We start from the raw sequence: 21,855 nt of genomic DNA, 5'->3' as shown, positions 1-21,855 counted from the left end.
GGATACTCTTAAATCTTTTAAAGAAAATAAGTGTCAGAGTGCAGCCCATCAGTGTAGTGTTATCATTCTGTCCCTATTGTAGACATTGGAAATGGTGCTGTAATAATAAAGAATCAAAACATAATTACCTTTGTTCTAATTCACAATAGAAGTATCAAGAATTTGGGAATTTCTGCACCTTTTCATTTTCTTAAATATTACTAACTTGGTYGTTAATAAATTCAGGTGGTTTCAAGTTTTTGGTAATTTCAATACATATACAACTATATTGTTTTTTACTTTTAAGATAAAAGCAATTTTACACTCTGCGGCATACAGTGTGGATGATTGTTTCCTCATCTGCTGTGGATTTCCACAATTCTAGCCTACAATAATTGCTTCCCACTTCCATTAATACAGTTTGTGACTGTATTTCTTACAAGAAACTATCATTCTCTATGGCCCAATACAATAATTGTAAGCAGAATGAACAACAACATCATATTAAGAAGTAGTTTACTGCTGTTACAGTTACTTCATTTACCTCTTTGGATGAACTTTGCTATTTAAAATACAAAAAATCCTCTTTAATCGGGTGATTTGGGAGTGTCAAGTCCAGAACCTGAAAACTGAGGGTGCCAGTTGTTTTCAAGGGGATAGTCATCAAAACAAAGTTAGGATCATTTTATATTCTCAGCAAGACTATAGGATAAGGAACTACATTTAATATTCTATGAACTTATCTTTTTTAAAATTTTGATCCAAGAATCAGGCATTTGGATCAAGTAAGGGACCAAAAATAGCCTTTAAGACTGTGTGTCAGACAGTAGATAATGTGATCATTGACCTGTCAGGTTACTGAAATTAAATTAAAAAAATCACACAAGCTTAAAAATATATACTAAACATTTGCTTTTTTTTTCAAGCTGCTTAAAGATGAAGTGTCTGAAGTTACTTTCTTCTATATTCTGAAATTAAACATTTTAAATTCATGCCAAGATAATAAAACTGAAAGTAACAGAGTACAGGTCAGTTTATATAAGCTCACTGTCTGCCCAAGGGAAAAAACAGTTTACGGGGAAATTGTGTTCTACTGAAAGGCTATTCACATATATGCCAGTTTTTAAAGCAGCTTTTATTTCAGGTCTGCTTCTACAAGCTTGATTTTATTTACTGCAGCTAGAACTCTGAAAGAGTCCTTTTTTTGTATTCATTTTCATAATTTCTTCTAAAAGTTCATGCAATGTCCAAAATTAGATGCTGATGCTATATTGGACGTTGTGTAGACGAGATCAGGGACATGATCCTCTATTAAGTTATTATTACTCCATTCACTACGTCAGCTGAGAGCTTGGCTAGGTGGCTAAATACCAAAAGCATTCTGAACAGCACGTTCCTCATGAATGTGTTAATTGATCTAAATGTGTTTTTTCAAGAATTATAACATTTCAGTTTTAGCTCATGGTTGTACTGAAGAGTTTTTCAGTGGTTAATATTATTAAATGTGCCCATACTTACCCACATTTCCTACTTCAAATGCTGGGATCATTCTACTAACCAATACTTTAGGAACATTTTGGATTTTTTGAAGAAATTCTATTTTAGAAGCAAAAAAAAAAAATCAGGATACACAACATCTCTGTTTCATAATTCTGCTCCACAGTATTATGCTGAGGAGTTGTAGGCTTCTTCTGATCAGTTTAATTCTATTTAATTAGCTATTCTCCCAGTTTACTTGAGTGTAACACTGCATGAATTTTCACACCAGACTACACTCAAACTTCATAGGTCAAATATAATTTTTAATTATGTGACAAGTAAATTACTGAGTTCAGAGGTTTTTTTAGGGGGATTACAGGTTGTTTTCAAAGCTAGGAAGAGATGTAATTTTAAGAATGAACTAGATTCTGCACTGACTTGCATTCCTTCTGGTCCACAGAGTTCAATGGGACCATATGGTTCCTAAGTAAAGCAAAATCGGGCCTACCATTTCAGCTGTTAAAGTACAACTTTATGAAATCTTYCATGCCTTTGACATAATTAAATTGCCAGACCTCAGAGAAAATGTTGTTCCATTCACTGTAAAATAGGAGATTCCACAGGGTGAAAATAGTTGCATTAGAGAAACAGACAAATCACATCAAGGCTACCTATTTTGATGTTTTAAAACCTTATTCTTTTCCTCTGTAAACAATGACATTTTCAATAGGCTCTGAAGTGATACTCTTAACAAATAATACACTAGTCTGTCATGTGGTTAATATTAACATCTCTCTATTCAAACATGCCGAAAACTGAATAGAACAGTTAACATATAACAGTCACACATCCTTTGCTGAATACAAGATCGCATCTCTAACATAAACTGAAGATTCCTCACCATTTCAGATCTTCATCTGTGATTCAATCAAACACTTAATTGTCTTAAATACATTGCTCTTTGACTGTTTCTGGGTCTTTTGGGGGTGCTAAGTGAACACATTCTCTCAATAAAGGCATTGCTCATGATATAGTTCTTTCTTCAACAGAAATCTTGCCGTGTGTTTCCAATACATTTCCAAAGGTGAATTTGCTGTTTGGTAGGATTTGGGGGCAAGTGGGCCTTACATCTGGATTGGAAAGATTTCAATCTGAAACATCTGTTTAGGCCAGTATCTTGCACTTTACTGCAGAGAGACCATCTTTCAATACAATTAATTAATTGCGAACACACTTCACAAATTACAGAATCGGAGCTTTATATAGTAGCAGTTCTCTACATTACAGGTGTGTCCACGGGGCTTAGCACAAGCAGATGCAAGCTCACTTTGCTCATGTCCTGAGCTGGCAGGATGTAAACAGCATCGATACAAAAGTCGGGCGATTGGCACAAATGTGAAGCTGAGCTCCACCTAATATATCTTGCTTTTCAGAGGGTTTATTTGCTGTGGGCTTGATGTCAAACCAGCCACAGTCAGCTCAGCCCATGGACAGTGAGACTGTGCCCAGCCACAATACATTGTAGAAGCATGTCATGAGAGAGCACTCCTCACTCCTCACAGTGATCCCACCTTAAAATCTAGGCTCAGGGCACAGAGCTTTGAAGAAGGGAGTCAGACCAAGGCATGCTCCATCCTGGGGCATAAAGCACAGTTTGCCCTCAAATATATTTTTATTGAAAACACACAGCAAAGATTACAGCCATAGAAAGTTCTGTAAACAAGACAATTTCATCAACTTTGTCTTAAAAAAAATCAATCAAACAAAAACCCCCAAATAAGACTTGCTGAATAAGACTTGTGAATAGTTTTTTTTTAATGCCTTAACTGGGGACAAAATAAATGACATACACTTTCAGCATTTCTTTTTCAAATTTACTTGACAGAGGTTAAAATATTGCTTTATTCTGACTCAACATACAACAGCACTGTGTGATCAATTGTGCTATTTTGAGAAGTCTTGAGACGTGTGAACTGGAAAGTTTGGGGCACATCTAATCAATTCAATAATTAATTTGCTGCAAAGGAATTGTTTTTATACAATCTGTATAAACTGTAATTTTCTTCTTTAATCAATCTTCTGACATTAACTAGGGAAGGCTATTTGGTAATTATTTACTATAGTTCATTTTCTTTTTCCCCACAAGTAATTTAAGCAGGTATTTTAATAATAATAAAAACAGGAATGTGTGTGACACGGAACCCAATTAATTGCATTATTGACATATTATGTTACAATCGTATGGGGGTGAAGAGGGTCTCAAAAGAAAGAAAATGCAAAAAAATGTTTATAATGTGCTCGGGATACTGCAACCAGGAAATGACATTTCTTCTCTAAGGCCTTGATCCCCTGCAGGGATCGATTTGGTGGAAACCATCTGCTCTTGTATAGCCCATTAGAGTCAGATATGTGCAGGTTTGTGGGTCTGCCCATACTGAACCATCTGCAGGGTTGAAGCTTTAAAGTTCACAAGCCTAAGCCATAATTAATTAAAGTGACTGGAGAACTGAAAGTGGGAACAAATTAGGGTGGCATGAACACATTTCTGCTGGATTTTGATCATATTGGATCTCCCTGACTCATCTCTGAACAACCCATAATAAAAAATAAGTTAAAAAAATACACACACACTCAGAAGTGCTCCTTGGRGCTTACAAATGCCTTCAAAGTATAACAATTCAGAAACATGGAGGGTTTTGAAACGAACAATGGAGTTTACATTCCCACTGTTAAAAACAAACAAAACCAAACCTGCCATGATACACACTTTTGCACTTCCGGTTTCTCTCGTTCCTTCTCTTTCTCCATTGATCCCGCTCTGACAAGCAGAGCTCAGAGCAGGACAGAGCGGCTGCGTCTCCTGACCCCTGCCTCGCAGCAGGCCCCAGTCCCACAGGACACTTCCCCAAGCCAAAGCTCCTCCTACAAGTTTACATGGACTCTCTTGGGCTTACTCACATATTAAAGTAAGGCAGACAGTTAAGCATCTGGCTCAATTAGGGATTTATTGTCATTCCACAGTTGGTGCCAAACCACAGAAGTTGGGCAAGGAGTTGGTCTTTGTGGGTCTGTTTTCACGCTATGAACCTGGAGCCAAGAGAAGAGGTGAACAGCGGCCCAGGCTCGTGCCAGGATGAAGGGCCTGGCTAGCTAGGGTACGGGTCCGTGGTCAGCAGCTGACTGCAGCACTACTCTGAAACCAGTAGTGAATCTAAGAATGGTCTTGGCCTTTATTGAAAAAAATATGCATAGCCTAAGCCTTCTAACAGCCAAACAGGACAGTTTTAAAATGCTCCATAACTGAAACTGTATGTATAATCCTGCCTAGAAAGCACTTGATGTAAGCTTCATCCCTCCTGGAACTTTTCTTTCCCTTAAAAAAATATTTTGTTAAAAAACACTATGATATGAGGGCGATTGACTATTTGGTTTCTTCTAAGTAGATGCTCTTAAATTAATGCATATAAATAATTTGTATTTAATTTCCTCCTTTCCTGTTTAGCAAAGCGTCAAATGCACCGGTCTCTTATTTCCCTTCCCACAATCCCCACACAAAGTCACTTGGTCAATACTGAGTCTCTTTGTGTTTCACTTTTTAAGACAAATTGTGCCTCTCGTTCTGATTTGGCCACGGGGCTCATGGGCAGAAATGCTGTGTTTTCACTCGCACTGTTCTCTGGTTCTAGGCTTGCCAGTTCGTAGTCCTCTGACCTCCTTGCATCAGTCAGAATTCGAATCTGCTCCTGGACAGTTTCTAGCAATATTTTCACTTCATGTTGCTCTGCTATAAGACAATTACTGACTGGGGAACTCACATTGACAAGTTCAGCAGAATAGGAGTTTTTGCACCATTTGATGCCTGTTACTTCAGGAACATTTTGCATTTGCATGCAGGCTTCATCCAAGCCCACAGACGGGATGATGGGAACTGAGTTGGCCCTTGAAGATGAATATCCAACCAAGTCCTTCTGATCCACGTTATTAAAATAAGGGGTTGTCTCTCTTGAAGGCAGTTGCATATTTATTGAAGTATTCTGAGGAGTTTTTAAACCACTGGATGAATACCTGAAAAGAATAATAAAAAAAGTGTTGTATATCAAGCAGTCAGATGCAGCCAGCAGTAGAAATGCTGTATGAGATTCAGCAAACGTCATTTTTTTTTGCACACTAGGAGCACTCAGTAATAGTGTGGCCCTGGGGAAAACACTGGAGTCTGGAGACCTGTTTTTTATTCCCAGATTTGCCTATGGCAAACCACTGCTTTTCTCTCTATCTCATTTTCCCCACCAGTAGATGAGAATAGTGACAATTCCTTTTTAAAAGCTTTTGAGAGTTATACTATCTGTGACTAATTTATTATAATGACTAATTTCTTCAAGTTAAATTTAAAACTGCATTCCTACATTCCTAACCATGGAAATGGATTGATGTTTTCTTTAATAGCAGAACTCTTAGGGTCGAATGGCTAATTAGTAAAATACTTCAAAAGGTGCAGAAAAAATGAACTTCAAACAAAACATGGTTGTGTAGTCTTTATTTACACAGAAATGACTGTACTCCCTACCAAACGAGTAGAGTTTCTAAGGGCATTGTAACTCTAAAAATCATGCCATTTTTTCAGTCACCTATACTCCTGATGTTGGCCTGATTTGGTTTTTTAGATCTCATCTGGAGACAGAGTTAACACATTGGGCTCTGGAAAGTGTCTGCGTTTTGCTGATACTATTCTCCTGTGTTTCAAGGAAAATCCTTTATCCTCCACTAACAAATATCGCAGTTGGATTTTATTTACTGTGAAGATGCTTTTATGAAATTTCATCAGTATTTCCATTTTATTTCAAAGCCAAATTAATTATTGTTATGAAGAAATGTTTTCACTTACAGGAAATATTTATAAAAACAGAGATAGAAAGTACGCTAAGTCTATAATAAAGGAAACTTAGCAACAAAAAAGCAGGTTTCCCATTTGAGAAGCTAGAAATCTGGTGCTCTAAGAGTTGGTACTTCTACTCGTTATGATTACCAAGGACCATAAACATCATTTCAGTACTGGAACATATTTTATTTCTCATTAACTTTGTGATCACGTCACTTATTTAACAAAGCAAGGCAAAGGTGAAGTTTCATATGTTTTACTCACAGACAAGGAAAGCAACATCTAGATAGGTCTAGTACAGAAATAGGTGTCTGAGTTCTGATTTTAAGGTTATTTTTTCTAAAAGGCACTTAAACCCACTAGACTTCATTAGGGATATTCTTGTATTTTTACATGCCTCACTTCTTTTGGCATTAGCAGAAAGAGAACTAATGAAAAGAAAAGTGAAGTGCATAAAACAGTCACAGTCCAATATTAGAGTGCAGTATTGATCAAGCAGCAAGGCCTCCTTCAGCCCCGTCCTCCTGGTGAGCTGACAGACAGACAGGGAAGAGAGGAGGAGATGTCTTTAGGCATATTTTCAGTAGTGTCCTACTGACTGTAATTAACTTGTCTATGGTGGCACTGTGTTTGTACAACTGCTGGACACATTAACCTGTGCACGTGTACACACGCAGGTCTGTGCAGCCTCCATACTAGTGCTCCATAGGCATCCACGAAAGAGTACAAAACAGAGCAGGGAGCTCTGAGATACAGAGTAGGCTTTGCAAACTTACCTGTTATCTGAGGGAAAAAGATATTGCTATGGGAAACGGAACCCAGAGGAATAATAAAGCAAGCACCTTTGGGGATACATGATGGAACTTCTTGTACGTGTTACACAGCTTAGATACACTTACAGTCTGCTTGGACACCCTTGTGGCCCATTTATAGCAGGCCTTTTAAGATCAGTTTTTGAAGGATTGGTATGAAATACTGATCGGGAAAACTATTCCACAGGGAGGACAATTTAAAAAATAAATGAAAACACAGCAGTGCAGATTCTTCTGGTCTGTGCCCAATCTCGCTTCCTTTGCATTTGCTTATTACATAATTGTTCAAACAACTATGGTTGAAGGGATCTCATAAAATACATTATTCCCTTTTTTTGGTAATTCAGACCCTAAATATATTTTCTGGGCTGTACCCTGAAAACAAAAGGGTGTGAATTTTAAAGAATTTCACATGCCATGGATGATATACGAGCAAAACCAAGAAAAGACTGAATTATCTAAATGGGCTTGGTAAGAAAACAGGAACTTTTGCCAATTTCGTAACAGGGATTCAATTAGTTTTGCTATTCTGAAAACTAGTTTGCAGCAACCATAACATATAACACAATGATTGGCATATTTCCATAAATTATTTCAAAGTTCAGGCCGACACACCAATTTTATGTCAGAACTGCATGTTTCTGCCCTGTGCTCACAGAGCTTTTAAAGGAGGACCAAGGTTGGATTAAAGCACTTACACTGTGTGTAAGAGACAATGTATTAAACGAGTAGGGATATTACATCTAGCCCATGTGTGACCCAGCTTTTGGTTAATTACAAACTGATCCATGCTTCTACTTGTGACACCAGACAGTTTCTGTTTTCAATAGAACCAGGCTTAGACTTGCAAGTCCAGAGTCATCATTACCTTCTCCTATAATTAAACTAACATTCCCAGAACAGTATTTTTTTTTGAAGAAGGATATTTTTATTTTCCATCTGAAAAGTGGCTTTCTGTGTGAATAAATTCATTCATGCATGTGTTTCAAAGTGCAGTTCTCTCTCCACCCTTTTCCTAAAACCAAGCCAAAAAGAAACTCAAACATTTATAAATATGCAGTAGTAATTATCTGTTTCATCCATACAATGTTCAGGATTCTAAATTAAAGAATGAAACTGAACAAAGCATACTAATTATACTGCCTTCCTAAAACAGGTATTAAAGAGAGACAGAAGGAAATGAATAGAACTTAAAATACAAACTGGGTTGTATTTAGCATGGTACAAATAGTTTTGCTGTGAACCCCAGTGCTCATAGGTGTTCAGTGTATGAACCTGACTGCAAAGTCCGTTGAGATGAATGGGGGTCATCCCACTGGCATTAATAGGCTTTAGTTCAATCTTATAAGCTCATATACCTATATATACACACTATTTTCTACTTGTACATATGACACAGGTCTTATATACATAAACACATTTATATCTGTATATATACACATTCACACTAATAGTTAATATCATGTAATGCAAACAGCTGTTGAAAACATGCAATGAAAATGTTGTCCACTTAACTGAATATAAACTCTTGACACCCTCAGAGACTCTAATCAGACTCTGAGGATGTGAGTGGCATGGAGATGGTTTGTTTTCTTTAAGGACCTCATTTTAAGCAGGTTGTTCTCCTACTTTGAGTAGTGTACTGATTAATCAACTGGTATTAATTGCATTTGACTCAACCTGCAAATATCAGATCCTGCTGCAAATATGAGACTTGGTATTTCTAGAAAGCAGCAAAAGCTTTCATCTCAAGATGGGATCATATTTGTGATATATACGTACTGCTGTGATTTCCTGTCACAACCGTACCTTTTGATGCATTCGGAGAACTATTTCTGAGAAAAGATTCTATTGTGAGAGTCTACAGAGACATACAAAATGCAAAAAATACAAATAAAGTGCTTTAATGGATTGAGGCCAGAAGGGTGGTGAAAAGTTCAACATTTTGCAGAAGTGCAAATTTATAATATAGGTCAATACGAGATGTACATGTAATACCAAAAACTTATTTCCTAAATACAACTGCCCAGACTACAGCTTTGCTGTATTTTCTCTCTCACTTTTCAAAACCTAGAAGGAGGCTGCAGCATTCTTCAAAAGCCTGCTTCACAAAACTGACATTAAACAAGGAAAACTGTGTTAGCCTGCTCATTACAATAAGGTTTGCATTTTGATTCACAACTTTCTTAAGGAATTAAACCTACATTATCATACAAACAAAAAGCAAAATATTTACTGAAAGAAGTAATAAACAGGTTTCTCCTACAAAGAAACAAATAGTAAGAAGGAAAGAAGTAAGGAACATACAACTTTTTTGAAAAAGTCACCAGAAATCCAAATCATTTGCTGCTTTGCTTTCACCCGTCCCAAGTAAGCACTACCCTTGAGCCACCCTTCCTGATTAGTGTGATCAAGCTGGTTAGGCAGATTCAGCTATGTAAGATCCATTGAGTCAACTCGCCCTCTCACAAAATACCACAGACTGCAAAATCCTGCTGCAGGTTGGAAAGTATGGGCAGGGGTGTCTGCGTGTGTGTGTGTGTGTGTGTGTGTTTGTGTACTTGTGCAAACACACACCTATGCAAAGACACTTTTCTTAGTCAACACTTGTGGCTGAGTGGATAGTGATAGTGGCTCCTTTCTTCCCTAAAAAAAATTACACACATTGGTGATCCCAATCCTACACTTCATAAAGCCAGTTCCAATAGTTCTTTAAGGTACAGCTGTCTTCCCACAGTATAATTTCATTTACTTCACTGTACTTAATTGTGACTTGCACATTTAAATGAAACCTGTGTTATTGTATTCCATCCCAGCTACTTTTAGTTTTACACAGAATATGTACAGATTCTGGAAAGTCTTTGGAAATCTATAGGGATATGTAAATATTATGCAAAATAGCTCAGCAATTGCAAAGGACTTCAAAGATAGCTGTAGGTGGTGAGAAACACTGAAATTCAGACCTTATGTTTAGCTGGAGCATACATCCAATATTCTACTAAGCTGAATTAAAAAGGAAAATACCTGATTCTTTGTGCGCTTGCAAAGACAAACCAAGTGAAGTGGTCAGTCTTCAGTCTACAGCAAACACACCTGACAATCTAGGTTTATTTTAAAAACATAAAAGTTGATCTTCTGAATAATTTTCATTAACAGTGCTGATGGAAGAAACAATGCTATGCAGAAGTCACAAGAATTGCAGATCATGGCATTGCTAAAGAAAGCATCATTTATAAAAAGTAACATGTGGCCAATCACTTCCAGTTTGTTTTGATCACTCCTTTTACAGACTTAGAAAGCCTAGAAAGAGCATCCAGCCAAATAAAAACATATTACCTTCAAAGAGTCAATATGCTGAAAACATTCTTCTGCTTTCAGTACTATAAACCCTGAATCCACAGTTCACTAAAAATGTTGCAAGTATTGTAATGGCAAAGCATAGTAACTAACGTAACCTTTTATTTTGCAGTCACTAACAAATTTGCTTACTTTGGTTATTTTCTTACTTACCGTTGACAAGGTATTGTGTCCTGGTCTGTGATCCTTGACTCTTCTAGCTGTTGATACGCTGGTCCTGTAATTCCATTGAACCTACCCCGAGGTAAGGGAGGAGTCCTCCGAAAGGCATTTTTATGTAGAATCCCACCTTTTTGTCCTGGGCTGCAGCATGAAGACAGACTTCTAGGAAAAAGAGCAGAAGTACAGGAAAAATTATCAAAGCAAAAGCATAAACTTCTGCAAAGTAGCTTCAGAGTTAATAATACATGGATTGTTTTTATAAACTTTGCTCTTCAGTCTATGATGTTAGTAGAAATTCTCTATGGAAATATAATGCTACAATTCACAGTTAGCTGTTGTTTACTCCGTATTTAATAGAACAGCTTCCTTCTAGGATTAAAAAGTGGTGACTGCTAAATTAAATGCTTTCTTATATTTGATGAGGGATGCTTCTTTTTTTCCACAGTACATACATAATCCTGGTATGTAGAGCTGACTCCTCAGACAGTATAAATAGCACAGCTCCAACATATCTAGCTGAGCTCAAAAGCAGATCTTAAATTTAGAGGCCATTATATAATCTAGCAGCCTAGGCGGTTCTGCTTGTTGATATGACGACATTAAACTGGGAGAAAATAATTTAGTGAAGCTGATGAACTCCCAGCTTGAAGAAACCTACTATGACAAAAATTTTCTCCACATTGGACAAGATTTCAGAATAGATGAAATTCTCCTTCTATATACATTGATAAATACTGTGTTGTTTCTTTATGTGATACAATACAAACTTTAATATGATAAAAGTTAAGTTTTCAACTTATTTAGAAAATTGCTTTTTTAAATAACATTTTTATAGCATTTTTTGAGGAGAATAGATTTTTCCATTTTTGCAAGAATTAAAAGGTTTGCAGAATCCCCATAGTTGTATTAACAATAAATTCAGTGGTTGCTAATGCAGAAATAAGGGAATACACAATCAAGGCAAGATATAACCTATTTCTAGTTTTAACAGGTCACAGTACTGCACAGCATGACTAGCTGTTCACTTTCCAGCTACTCCTATTTCTCTTGACATCTCCTGGGGCTCAGAAATGCATGCGTATTATTTAATATTCTGTCACATTGTTAATGATGTTTTAATATAGGCTTTGTGGGTGCATTTTAAGAATAGTTATCTTTGGTTATGTGAATAATTTCAATTTCTGATACAATTCACCCGTGCAAAACATTGTTGGTAAATTTGTTTCTCTTTTCCCATAACCTGTCCTAAAAGCAATCTGCATTTTATATCTAGTGGGAACTTTATTTATAGTTGGGGCCACACTTACTCCCAGAGCAATTCTTGCTTGGACTAAGTAACTTGGACAAACTCCTTTGGAGCATGCCATTTCCATTAAAACCTACCTTCTCTCCCCAAAGTCAAAACATAAGAAAGAAATTCAACAGTCTCAATTCCACTGCTTAGACTACAAATGTTCCATTATGGTCTCCATTCTGTACTCTTCCACACTTTTACTTTCCTGGTGCTTTTTAATTGCAAAGATCAATAGCCCATAGCAATAGTGCTCCCTCAAGGATTTTCAGTGACCTCTTTAAATAGATTTTTCCTTAGCTATTAAGAAGGCTGCAGGAAAACTTAAAAAAAAAAAAAAGTTGAACTCGAGTACTATCCTTTTAATTCTGAAGACTGAGTTCAAATTGTGAGTTACAGTCTGTATTCTCCATAATAAAATTACCACATCACAAAATAGTCAGCAATTTCTGTTCAGGAGATTCTGTGGGTTATTACAGCAGGAGATCTTAAAAGATGCAGCTGAATGAATAAATTCACGATGAATAATGAATTTTAGCTTTTTTATTGGTTGCAGTATATCTATCAGTGTACTAGAAAAGTCAACAAACTGATTATACTTAACACACTTCGGACTGACTAAAAATATTTGAAACTAGAAAGGTATTGTTTAATTGTGGTTGGTTTGATGCTCTTGTGTTTCTCCCCTGTTGGATGAATGCGCATGGTCTTCCATCTAAAAACACGCACATGCAAATTCACGTAAGTTCTGCACTTGTAATAGATGTAATTGCAATGCATACAGGTATACCTGAGCTAATTGCTATGAACAGCAGCAAAGACTCATGTAAACGTCCCAGCTGCGCTTCCTCAGCTTGCACTGAAACGCATGTTGCCACATCTTTACTGCTAATGATAGAGGAGCTGGTTAGACTCAAGTGAGCTGGGGTGTGCCAACATTATGCTGTAATCACACTAACTCCAGCACTGGCAGAGCTTAAACGACTAAATTGTTGCTAATGTGATGTTCTTATGCTTCTAACATTTCTGACAGTAAAAAGTAGGTAAAAATGAACAAAAATCATAGGTGGGCATGGACAAGGCAAATTCACTAACAAATGACAGGAAAATTTTTACAGATTTTTACAGCAAGTATACTGTAGTTCCTTTCTTGAAGCACCAAAAACAAGGATAGCAAGAATTTGCTAAAACTTGAAAAAGTGACTCCAGCCCAATAATTTTTTCCATTTTCACAAAATTGTCAAACTGCGCTATGAATATCTGCATATTCTTCCTCCAGAAGTGTTAATATAGGCCCTCTCAGGCGCGCCTACTTTATTTCTCTCTTGAAGTGTTCCTCTCTCTGAGGCAAACAATGCCTTTCAGATTTTTGGCAATTTATCCTTCTTCAGCTTTCATTATGGTTTCTCACCCATGCACTCCAGTCTCACTGGGTAAAAGAAACCCATGTAACTGAGGTGTTCAGTAAGACAGCCACTAAGAAAAGTTATAGCAGATATATCTTTAAAATCTATTAATTGATATTGACTGACATGAATAACAAAAATCAGAATATGTTTGAACTGCTTCACAAGTAATTCAAACTATGGAGAAATGTAGTTCTGATGAATAAATGAAAAATAGTTTGAAAGAAATATTTCAACTATCTCTAATGTCAATGAAGAACTTCCAGTTCATTCTTGCAAACAGTTTTGTTTGAACATTTTCTCTAGGTTGAGTAACTAAGTAAAAACAAAGTCTTTCTCAGCAGGTGGCATATTCTCTTCTCAAGGCACATGCACAACTCCCAGTGCAGCTGAATGTGTTCATGAAGAGGAAAAGATGCATCACTCAATTAGACTAACTCTGGGAACCATCCTGTACCTCTTTTTAGCTTGCTACCAAACAGAACTGATCTCTTATACATCTCATTATGGATGAACTCATTCAGAAGTACCTTTGTTAACAGAAACATGAAAAGCATTAACACTTAAATTGTGTTCCTCTTGTTAACACTTTCGATGGGATCAAAGGGTAATTTACTGCATCAAGCAACTAAGCATGTAACGTGTTTCAAGCATTTGTATACAATTGTATGCCTTTTTAAATGGCTAACATTTATCTGGTACACTGAGTCAGAAGCAGCAAAATTAATCTGGCTATAGAGATTCCTTGGAAAGCATTAGCATGTCAGATGTCCTACTTCTACAACAAGCAATTGATTTCAGACACGAGGAAAACCATCACAACAGGCAAAATGGATCATAAAATGCTTTACAAAAATTGAAGAAAAACCGTGGCCCTGAGATTGCTTCATTCATTGTCATGTAAAAATTTACATACAGAATTCTATACACCAGAGTAAGTTTCTGTAGAAATTTTCCTTTGGAGGGTGAGGTGAAACTACTACATGTATTAAAAACACAAAAGAACAAAAATAGGCCTTATATGTGATGAAATTCCTGGGCAATCATAATTTTCCCTTCTACAAAACTGCAAGAACCCGACTGCTTCCCTTCTCTTTGTTGTCGAATAAACATAATGGAGCTAAAGAAATAGTGCTTATAACCGTGGTTGTGTGTATACCTTTATTTTATTAATTCTTTTTCCCTTTTTCCTGCCTCTTCAGTTACAGTTTCCTTTCTGATGGCAGCACTGTTATGCCACTTTGCTTTCCCATCCGCCTTCCTCCTTGTTGCCCTTTGTACACTTTGTGTCCCTACCTCCACAGTTTTCCTGCATTCCCCTCATTTCCCGTGCTGTCATGCTCTGAATTAGATATCCAAGAGAAAGATGCTACAAACAACAGGCTATTGCCAAGTTGCTCTCTTCTGTCATTTTTACCAGCTCAAGCTTTGCACATCTTGTATTAAATGCAAGCATTTCTCTATTAGTGCAAGGCTGTCTTCATCCATAAGCTTGCTGTTTTGCTCGTTTTTTTAAAAAACTGCCAAGCTAAGATACACGATTATAATTCAGGAAGAGAAAGATGCAAGCTGAGGAAGAAAAGTTCTAAAATTGATTGGAAATACTCTGGCTCTATACCTGTAAAAACTATACAGAGAGGTGTACTAGATTACATACTGTATTATCTATTGATAAAAAGATGCACACGTTACTGTCTAAGGCTCAAAGCCATGATCTTTGCCCCTACAAGACATAACCATAAACACATGCCTCAGTGACAGAGCAAGCTGCCAGATAGGCAGTGTCTTCTGATATTCTCTAGGAGCCACGTTTTTAGGCTAGGTAAATTAGACAATCTACTGCTTAGACATATACAAGTCAACTACTCAGACTTGCAACCAATTTTCATTTTTAATAATAAAAGATCTGTTATATCTCTGAACATGAGCGCATCTCAATAAATACTATGTGACAGTGTAATACTGTACCATGAAGGTCTTTTGTCAGACTGTTTATGAATATGAGATGACACACAATGAATCAGTCTCTACAAGAGTCTATATCAGAGAAGGCTTCCCCAAAGCAGAAAGTTAGCAACATCCTTGGGACTCCAACAAAGCTATATGTGATTAAAATAACACTACGATTATACGCAGATTATTATGCCAAAAAGCTGTAGTACAAGAGAACTGAGAACTTAACAGTGCTTCCTTTTTGTTTCTTTGCAGTGTCCTACATTTCAAGCATTTAAATATTACTTCTTTCTATGTCTTTGTAACAGCTAAACATGCACTGAGACCAAAGATTATTTGAGGAAAACATCTGATCTACTGCTCCATGATGACATATGTTTCCTATGTCATGTTTATGAACTGTTACAGCTGGTCAAATTCTCAGTCTAGGTGATGGACTAGGACGGCAGCCTGCTGTTTTCACAACTCTCTTCTCCACTTGCAAATGCCAGAGCAGCTTCCCAGCACCCAGCATGTATCTATAATTCTACGTTTTGATTTCTGAAACAGAAGCATTGTTGTTCCCATTACATATTCATATATTCAGAAATAGCATATACTGAAGCTGATCAGGGACTTTGCAGCTCTGCACAAGTGCCTCATGACTAAATATATCATCTGAATAAAGTCATCATACAAGTTCCACTGGTTAGGTATATGCAGTAGGAACAGAAAAGAGAGCAGTCAAAGGTATCTCAGCATCACTGAGTTCAATCATCTAACATAACCTCATTTTATAGTTCCCCTAGTGCACTGATCAGTCTTGAATTTCCTGTCCTAAAACTAGAAACAAGCAGGCTTTAACTTCAGACAATACTTTGAGGCTTCAGCCTTCTCCTAATTTCCAGTTTAAATTTATTTATGGTCAGTATACATCTATTTGTCCTTGTGCCACCATATTCATTCATTTTAAATAGGTCTTTTACTTCTCCTCATGCTTCTTGCTGATGTATTTAGAAGCAGCAGTCATATACTCTTTTCAGTCTTCATTTTATTACACTAAACAAGACAGAGTCTCTAATCCTCTCTATGGAACACAGACTATTCATTCCACATATTATTGTATTATCTCAAGAAGGCAATTTGAGCCCATTTTAATCATGAGCCTATTTTAACCAGATGAGATAATACTAGTGTATTCTCATGTTATATTCAAATTAAGTTACACAGGTGTCTCATGAACTGATTTTAATGTTTCTGACTTTCTAATGGAAATGTCTTGATTAATACTTCTTCTTGTCCTATTTATCTTTTGCATCACCTTGAGACTTGGTTTCCTTTGACCAAGTAGTACATCCTGAGCCTTTTCTTCCTTGTTTGTTTCTCAGCTTAGAGCAGAAAATTTTATCAGTTCCCAAATGTGTGACCTTGTATTTTGTACTGCTGAGCTTCAATCCATCTCTGTTACTCTACTTCTTAAGGTTATTCAGTTCATTCCTTATTATATCTAGATTCGGATCTGTATTGACACTGTATCTTAACTCATTTCTTCAGCATGTTCCTGCTTTTTGTGCCAGTCATGAATGAAAACAAGATTTGTCCCAAGACTAAGCCTCAGAGAGCTCCATTAGTGAATATCTTCAGCCCTGCGCTTACCTTCTCAACGTAACTTCTTAGTACGTCCCTTCTAACTGCCTCCATACATCCACTATAGTTTTTCTGCCTCTCCCTACTTTCTGCCATTTAACACATAATTACACGTATGACAAGGAATCAAATACTGACTAAGGTTGTATAGGTCAGGTCTATCTCACTTCTACCAAAGAAAGCCTTCAATGTAGTATTGCAGGAACTGCTGCTGGTAAACCTCATGATACATTTTATCCTTTTTTATATCTACCCAAAGGATCATCTTCCCCACAATATTTGTCCTAAGGTTTTGAGTAGTATCTAATTCAATTTAATAGGTTGTCAGCTGCTGATATCAATATTTCCTCTTCTGAAATATAGGTACATTTGCTACTCTGTAATTCAATGGTACAGCTCCTGTTTTGATGGATTTTGCTTCCAGACTTTAGAGTCCATGAGCCAGTTCCTTCCAGACTTCGATGGAGATTAATCAGTCCCTCTTGACCTGAGCACATTAATCTCTGCATTTTATTTTCACCTTGACTGTAATAATGTCTATTTCTATATATTCTATTACTGATTCTACCTTTGTCCCCAAATCATCACCCTAACTGAAAAATGAGATATATTCATATATGTCACACCATCAGTTTTGCTTCTTTCTGTATAGTACTCTTCCTATTTATATAGCTAAAGAACATTTGACTATTTGTTTTCAGCATCACTCATAATCCTTAAATCACAGTGATTTCTGGAAATGGTCCTCTGTGTTATGTCTTTTTTTGTTTCCCCTACACCCCATTTCATTTAGCCATTCTTTTTAGTAAACTTCTCCAGAAAACCATGTCCTTTCCTTGGGATAATTCACCCTCATGACTTTCAGGCTTCCTCTGCTTTCACATCCTTATTTRTTTTAGTTTATCAACATTTGTCCTTTAAAAATCAATAACCTTATTTACAGAATTACTTTTGTTTACTCTTTCATTTAATTTAAATGGAATCAATTATAATGAGTAGACCAAAAAATTATTTTACTATATTTTTATGGATTTGAAAATTCATTAAAAATGCAACCACAGATCATTTTCAAGTTTAGAGTAAGTTTATTCTATTTTGACATTTTTGTAAGATAATACAACTGCTTCAGGCTGAAAGCCTCTGCATTTGGCTTTCATCATAGTATTCTCTGAAATGAATCCCTCTAAAATCAATGATGAATGAATCAATGAATGAAAGTCAGTATGACTAATTACCAAGAAAACTGCTACTCGAAGGGATCACAAATCAGTCCCTTAATTAACAAAATCATAATTTGTTTCTATCTGTTAGAAGTGAAAACACTAGGGGTTTTCTTCTTACAAAATCCAACAGTCAGTCTGAGGTGCATTTTTGAGCATATTTTATACTTTACAGGAAATATATTTGTTACTTTCCAGCTTTGACTGTAGTTAAGAACTGTTTTACATATACAAGCACATGATGTAAAAATCTTATACAGTAATAAAAGTGCATAATACAGGTGAAATATTTTAGGGGTAAGATTCAAATCTTTTATCTCTATAGTACTCTTTGCATGCAGGTAAGGCTTGTAGAAACAGAAAATTGTTATCTAGTAGTCTGTGTGAAATGACTAGGTGATCTCTGTCAGTCAATTTTTTTTGTATATACCACTAGAAAAGCAACTGTCACAAGCAACCCAAAATGATATCCCACCTTGGTAGCCTTACTGCCAGGCCAAAGTTATATTGGTTTTACATACTGGAAACAGACAGCTACTGATTCTAGGAAATAATCATCCCTCCACTAGCATCCTTGAAAACATCAGTAGGGAAAACAGTTCTAACTGGAACATATAATGTCAATGGTGAGCAGAAATAAAACGGTGATACAGTATAACAGTAGTATAAAACAGGGAATCTGCAGAGCTGCTCTGTTTTTTCCAGGCTCATGTCAGGTTCTGAAGACATTATACATAGTATTAAACACATTTCCTCTATTTTTCTTGAAGTTGCCTTCTTAAGGATACGTGAGAATTCCAGCTAACATCTATCACTGGGCAGTGGTTAACTGAGCAAAACTTTAGGCCTGTGGCACTGCTTAGTTTGGACAAAGGACCTCAACTGAATGAAAAGGAGGAATGTCTAGGACTAATAAAGAAAAGAAGTTTCCCCATTTAGTCATATGAGAGAGAGAAACAAGAGCTACTTATAGATAGATGGAGATCAGAAAAAGAGACCTCACGAAACCTTCAGGCAAAAACCCACAAACTTATTTTGAACAGTATTTAGAAAAAAAAGACACAGAGTAACTTAGGAAGCTGTCACATGGTGCATAAATAAAACCCTTATACACCACTGTCATGCTGAAGTCTATTGTATGTTTTATAAAACAAAGGCCTGGTACAGTAAATCATAAGTTATAAAACTACAAAAGGGATTCTTTATAAATCAAGCCAGTGATTCCACATCCTAAAGCAAAACAGTTCTGAAGCAAAGAGTCTYGATACAGTCCATTGCTTGCCATCTGCAAATAAAAAGACTGATTTCTTTTTTCCCCTCGTACAGAGAGATTTTGGTGTGCAAAGGCATTAAAATGAGCACTTTGAAATTCTGCATTAGTTCACTGTAAATTCAGTATGGCTTTTTCAGTAATTTCCCTATGGAAAATAAGGAGTCTAGAGTCATTCAGCTTTTATTTTAAGTGACCTTTATAAACAGAAGAAATATGTTCAGTCTTCAGTTTCTTTCCACATTTTAAGCTTAGAAAATGTCTTGGTATGTCACCTAAATCAATCCGAACTAAGGATAATGCAATCATATTTTTAAAGTTAAGTGAATGTCACTGTTTTTTTCTTTTTTTTTCATTTCCCCTTTTGACTGAATTGAGATAAAAATCCCTCCCAAACTTGAAGCAGAAAGCATTCTAGGCAACAGTTCCATAGTTCATCTATGTTCAGCAAAGTAATTAGCATATATTGAAAAGCTTGTGGAATGAGGGCCCTAAGAAGTGGATCTGACACAACAGTTGGCGTTATTTTTTCATGCCAAATTAAAGGCTTAAGTAAGGTAAATGTAAATAGGACACAAATATCCCTTCCTGGCTCATACAATACACTTGGTAGGTTAAGCAAATCACTCATTCAGAAGAGAAAGAATATGTAKCTGACTGGCATACTGCAATGGAAATGCCCTCCATTTTACAGTTTACACCAAATACTACAGAAGTCAGACCAGAACACCACGCAATCCCAGGCATATTTTTAGTAACCTTAAAAGACAGTCCTTGATTGTAATTAGTACGCCTTTCCCTTTAGACTATCTAGCTATAATTCTGACCTTATCTTTCCCAGCCTTTTCTCTCTCTCAGTCTGCTTTGGACCAGATGTTTTCACTGTTATTCCACCAGCAACACTGTTTATACGAGATATGAGTTTGGCTTCTATTATCTTAATGAAGCATCTACGCTCTTCTTCACATGAAAGGGGTATAAACAGAATTCTAATCCAACTGCCATCCAGTGATAGGTGATTTTCCTCTTTTTTTGCTCTTGGAAACATCTTACATCTAAACTTTTTAAAAACTAGTTTTCAAAGGTCACCATATTTTCATGAATAAGTCATCATTCATTTCCAGTGCTATCTGTTTAAAGAAACAGTGAGAAAGGCTGGAAGTCTGCAACCCTGTCAGTCTGAGCAGACAGAAGTCATTAGCATCACTAAGCAAAACCTTGCTTTTAATGGTTTCTCAAACTACAATTGTTTCATTCACTGGTCAGCGTCTACAGTTTTGGTGGTGTTTTTTAATGCTTTCTCTAGGACTTCTACAAAACGTAGATAAAGTCAGTGAGCATTGTTAATGCTTTTTATGTCTGCAGCTAAGAAAATGCTTGGACATCTGCTTAATGAATAGGCTGATGCTCTGTTAGTACCATATAGTCCTGAATATCTCCCAGTCACAATGTATGATAATCTTGCATGCGTATCACCAAACCAATGATGTTTCTAGTCAGCCTGCCGCATTTCTCATCAGAGCGCCGTCTGCTTACCTGTGTTGCTTGATGGGCTGGGTTCCTCTCTCAGGAGACAAGGCCTCAGGGAAAGACGGAGGGCCTGAAAAACTAGACTCCATCACTTTGTCCAGCATGGGCCCAGAATGCCTATCTGCTTTTGAATACTGTGGCACAGAGAATAAAATGAATTAATACATAAAAAGCAAAATATATTAATGAAGTTATTAATTAGAATTGATATCAAAAGGGGTAAAAAGTACTCTAACATATTTTTAAATTAAAATTGGTCATTGCAAGTAATACGTTCATCCACTGCTGTTAACACAGCAGGAAACACTGATTGATACTCATTATCCCCATTACTCCCTCCCCATCAAAATACTGGTATCTGCATTTGTAGTACAATTACTGACTGCCCTGTCCATAATGATAGGAAACACTGAGCCCTTTGAATAAAAGCCTGCTTTGTGGCTGGGATCACGAACTACATCTCAGAGGATGTTCAGCACCTTCTTAGACCTTTGGTGATTTCAAACACTGCTTTCATCAATGTGGAAGAAGAATCAATGTTCTTAGTGGCTCCTGGGCAGCATCTCATACATACGAGAAGCTACCCCACTTTTTTCCACACAGATATGAAAAATATGTTTTTATGCCACTTTACAATGACCTGCACTAAAACTAATTCTTTTGTTTTTATGCAATCCATTTCTTTCTGTAAATATGAACTGCTTGAGTTTGTATTTTTATTACTTGACACCATCTTTATCATCCATGTTATCCTTACTATAAACAAGTATTATGGAAGGTATTACATGATGAAATATTTTAGAAAGAAAATGCAAAGTAAACTTCTTAAAAAAAAATCACAGTGGTAAAAAAAATACCATGCTATTGTGCAATAGCATAAACTTTCATGGAGAA

The 21,855-nt window shown here is 36.4% G+C and overlaps 1 protein-coding gene across 1 annotated transcript in view; it reads right to left on the bottom strand.

Annotated features, from left to right (window-relative positions):
• Positions 1-5,015: 5,015 nt before the first annotated feature.
• Positions 5,016-21,855, bottom strand: part of NRG3 (neuregulin 3) — a gene marked incomplete at its 5' end in the record, with an annotated part of 270,577 nt that continues 253,737 nt past the window's right edge. The window contains 3 exons of the mRNA XM_026080437.1: positions 5,016-5,523; positions 10,657-10,827; positions 20,968-21,095. Coding sequence (XP_025936222.1) covers positions 5,016-5,523; positions 10,657-10,827; positions 20,968-21,095 — 807 coding nt within the window. The remainder of the gene's footprint in view (positions 5,524-10,656; positions 10,828-20,967; positions 21,096-21,855) is intronic.

This window comes from Apteryx rowi, unplaced genomic scaffold (genome assembly GCF_003343035.1).
Source record: "Apteryx rowi isolate R43461 unplaced genomic scaffold, aptRow1 scaffold_52, whole genome shotgun sequence".
Lineage (NCBI taxonomy): Eukaryota > Metazoa > Chordata > Aves > Apterygiformes > Apterygidae > Apteryx > Apteryx rowi.
This window is presented reverse-complemented; position numbering and strand designations above follow the sequence as displayed.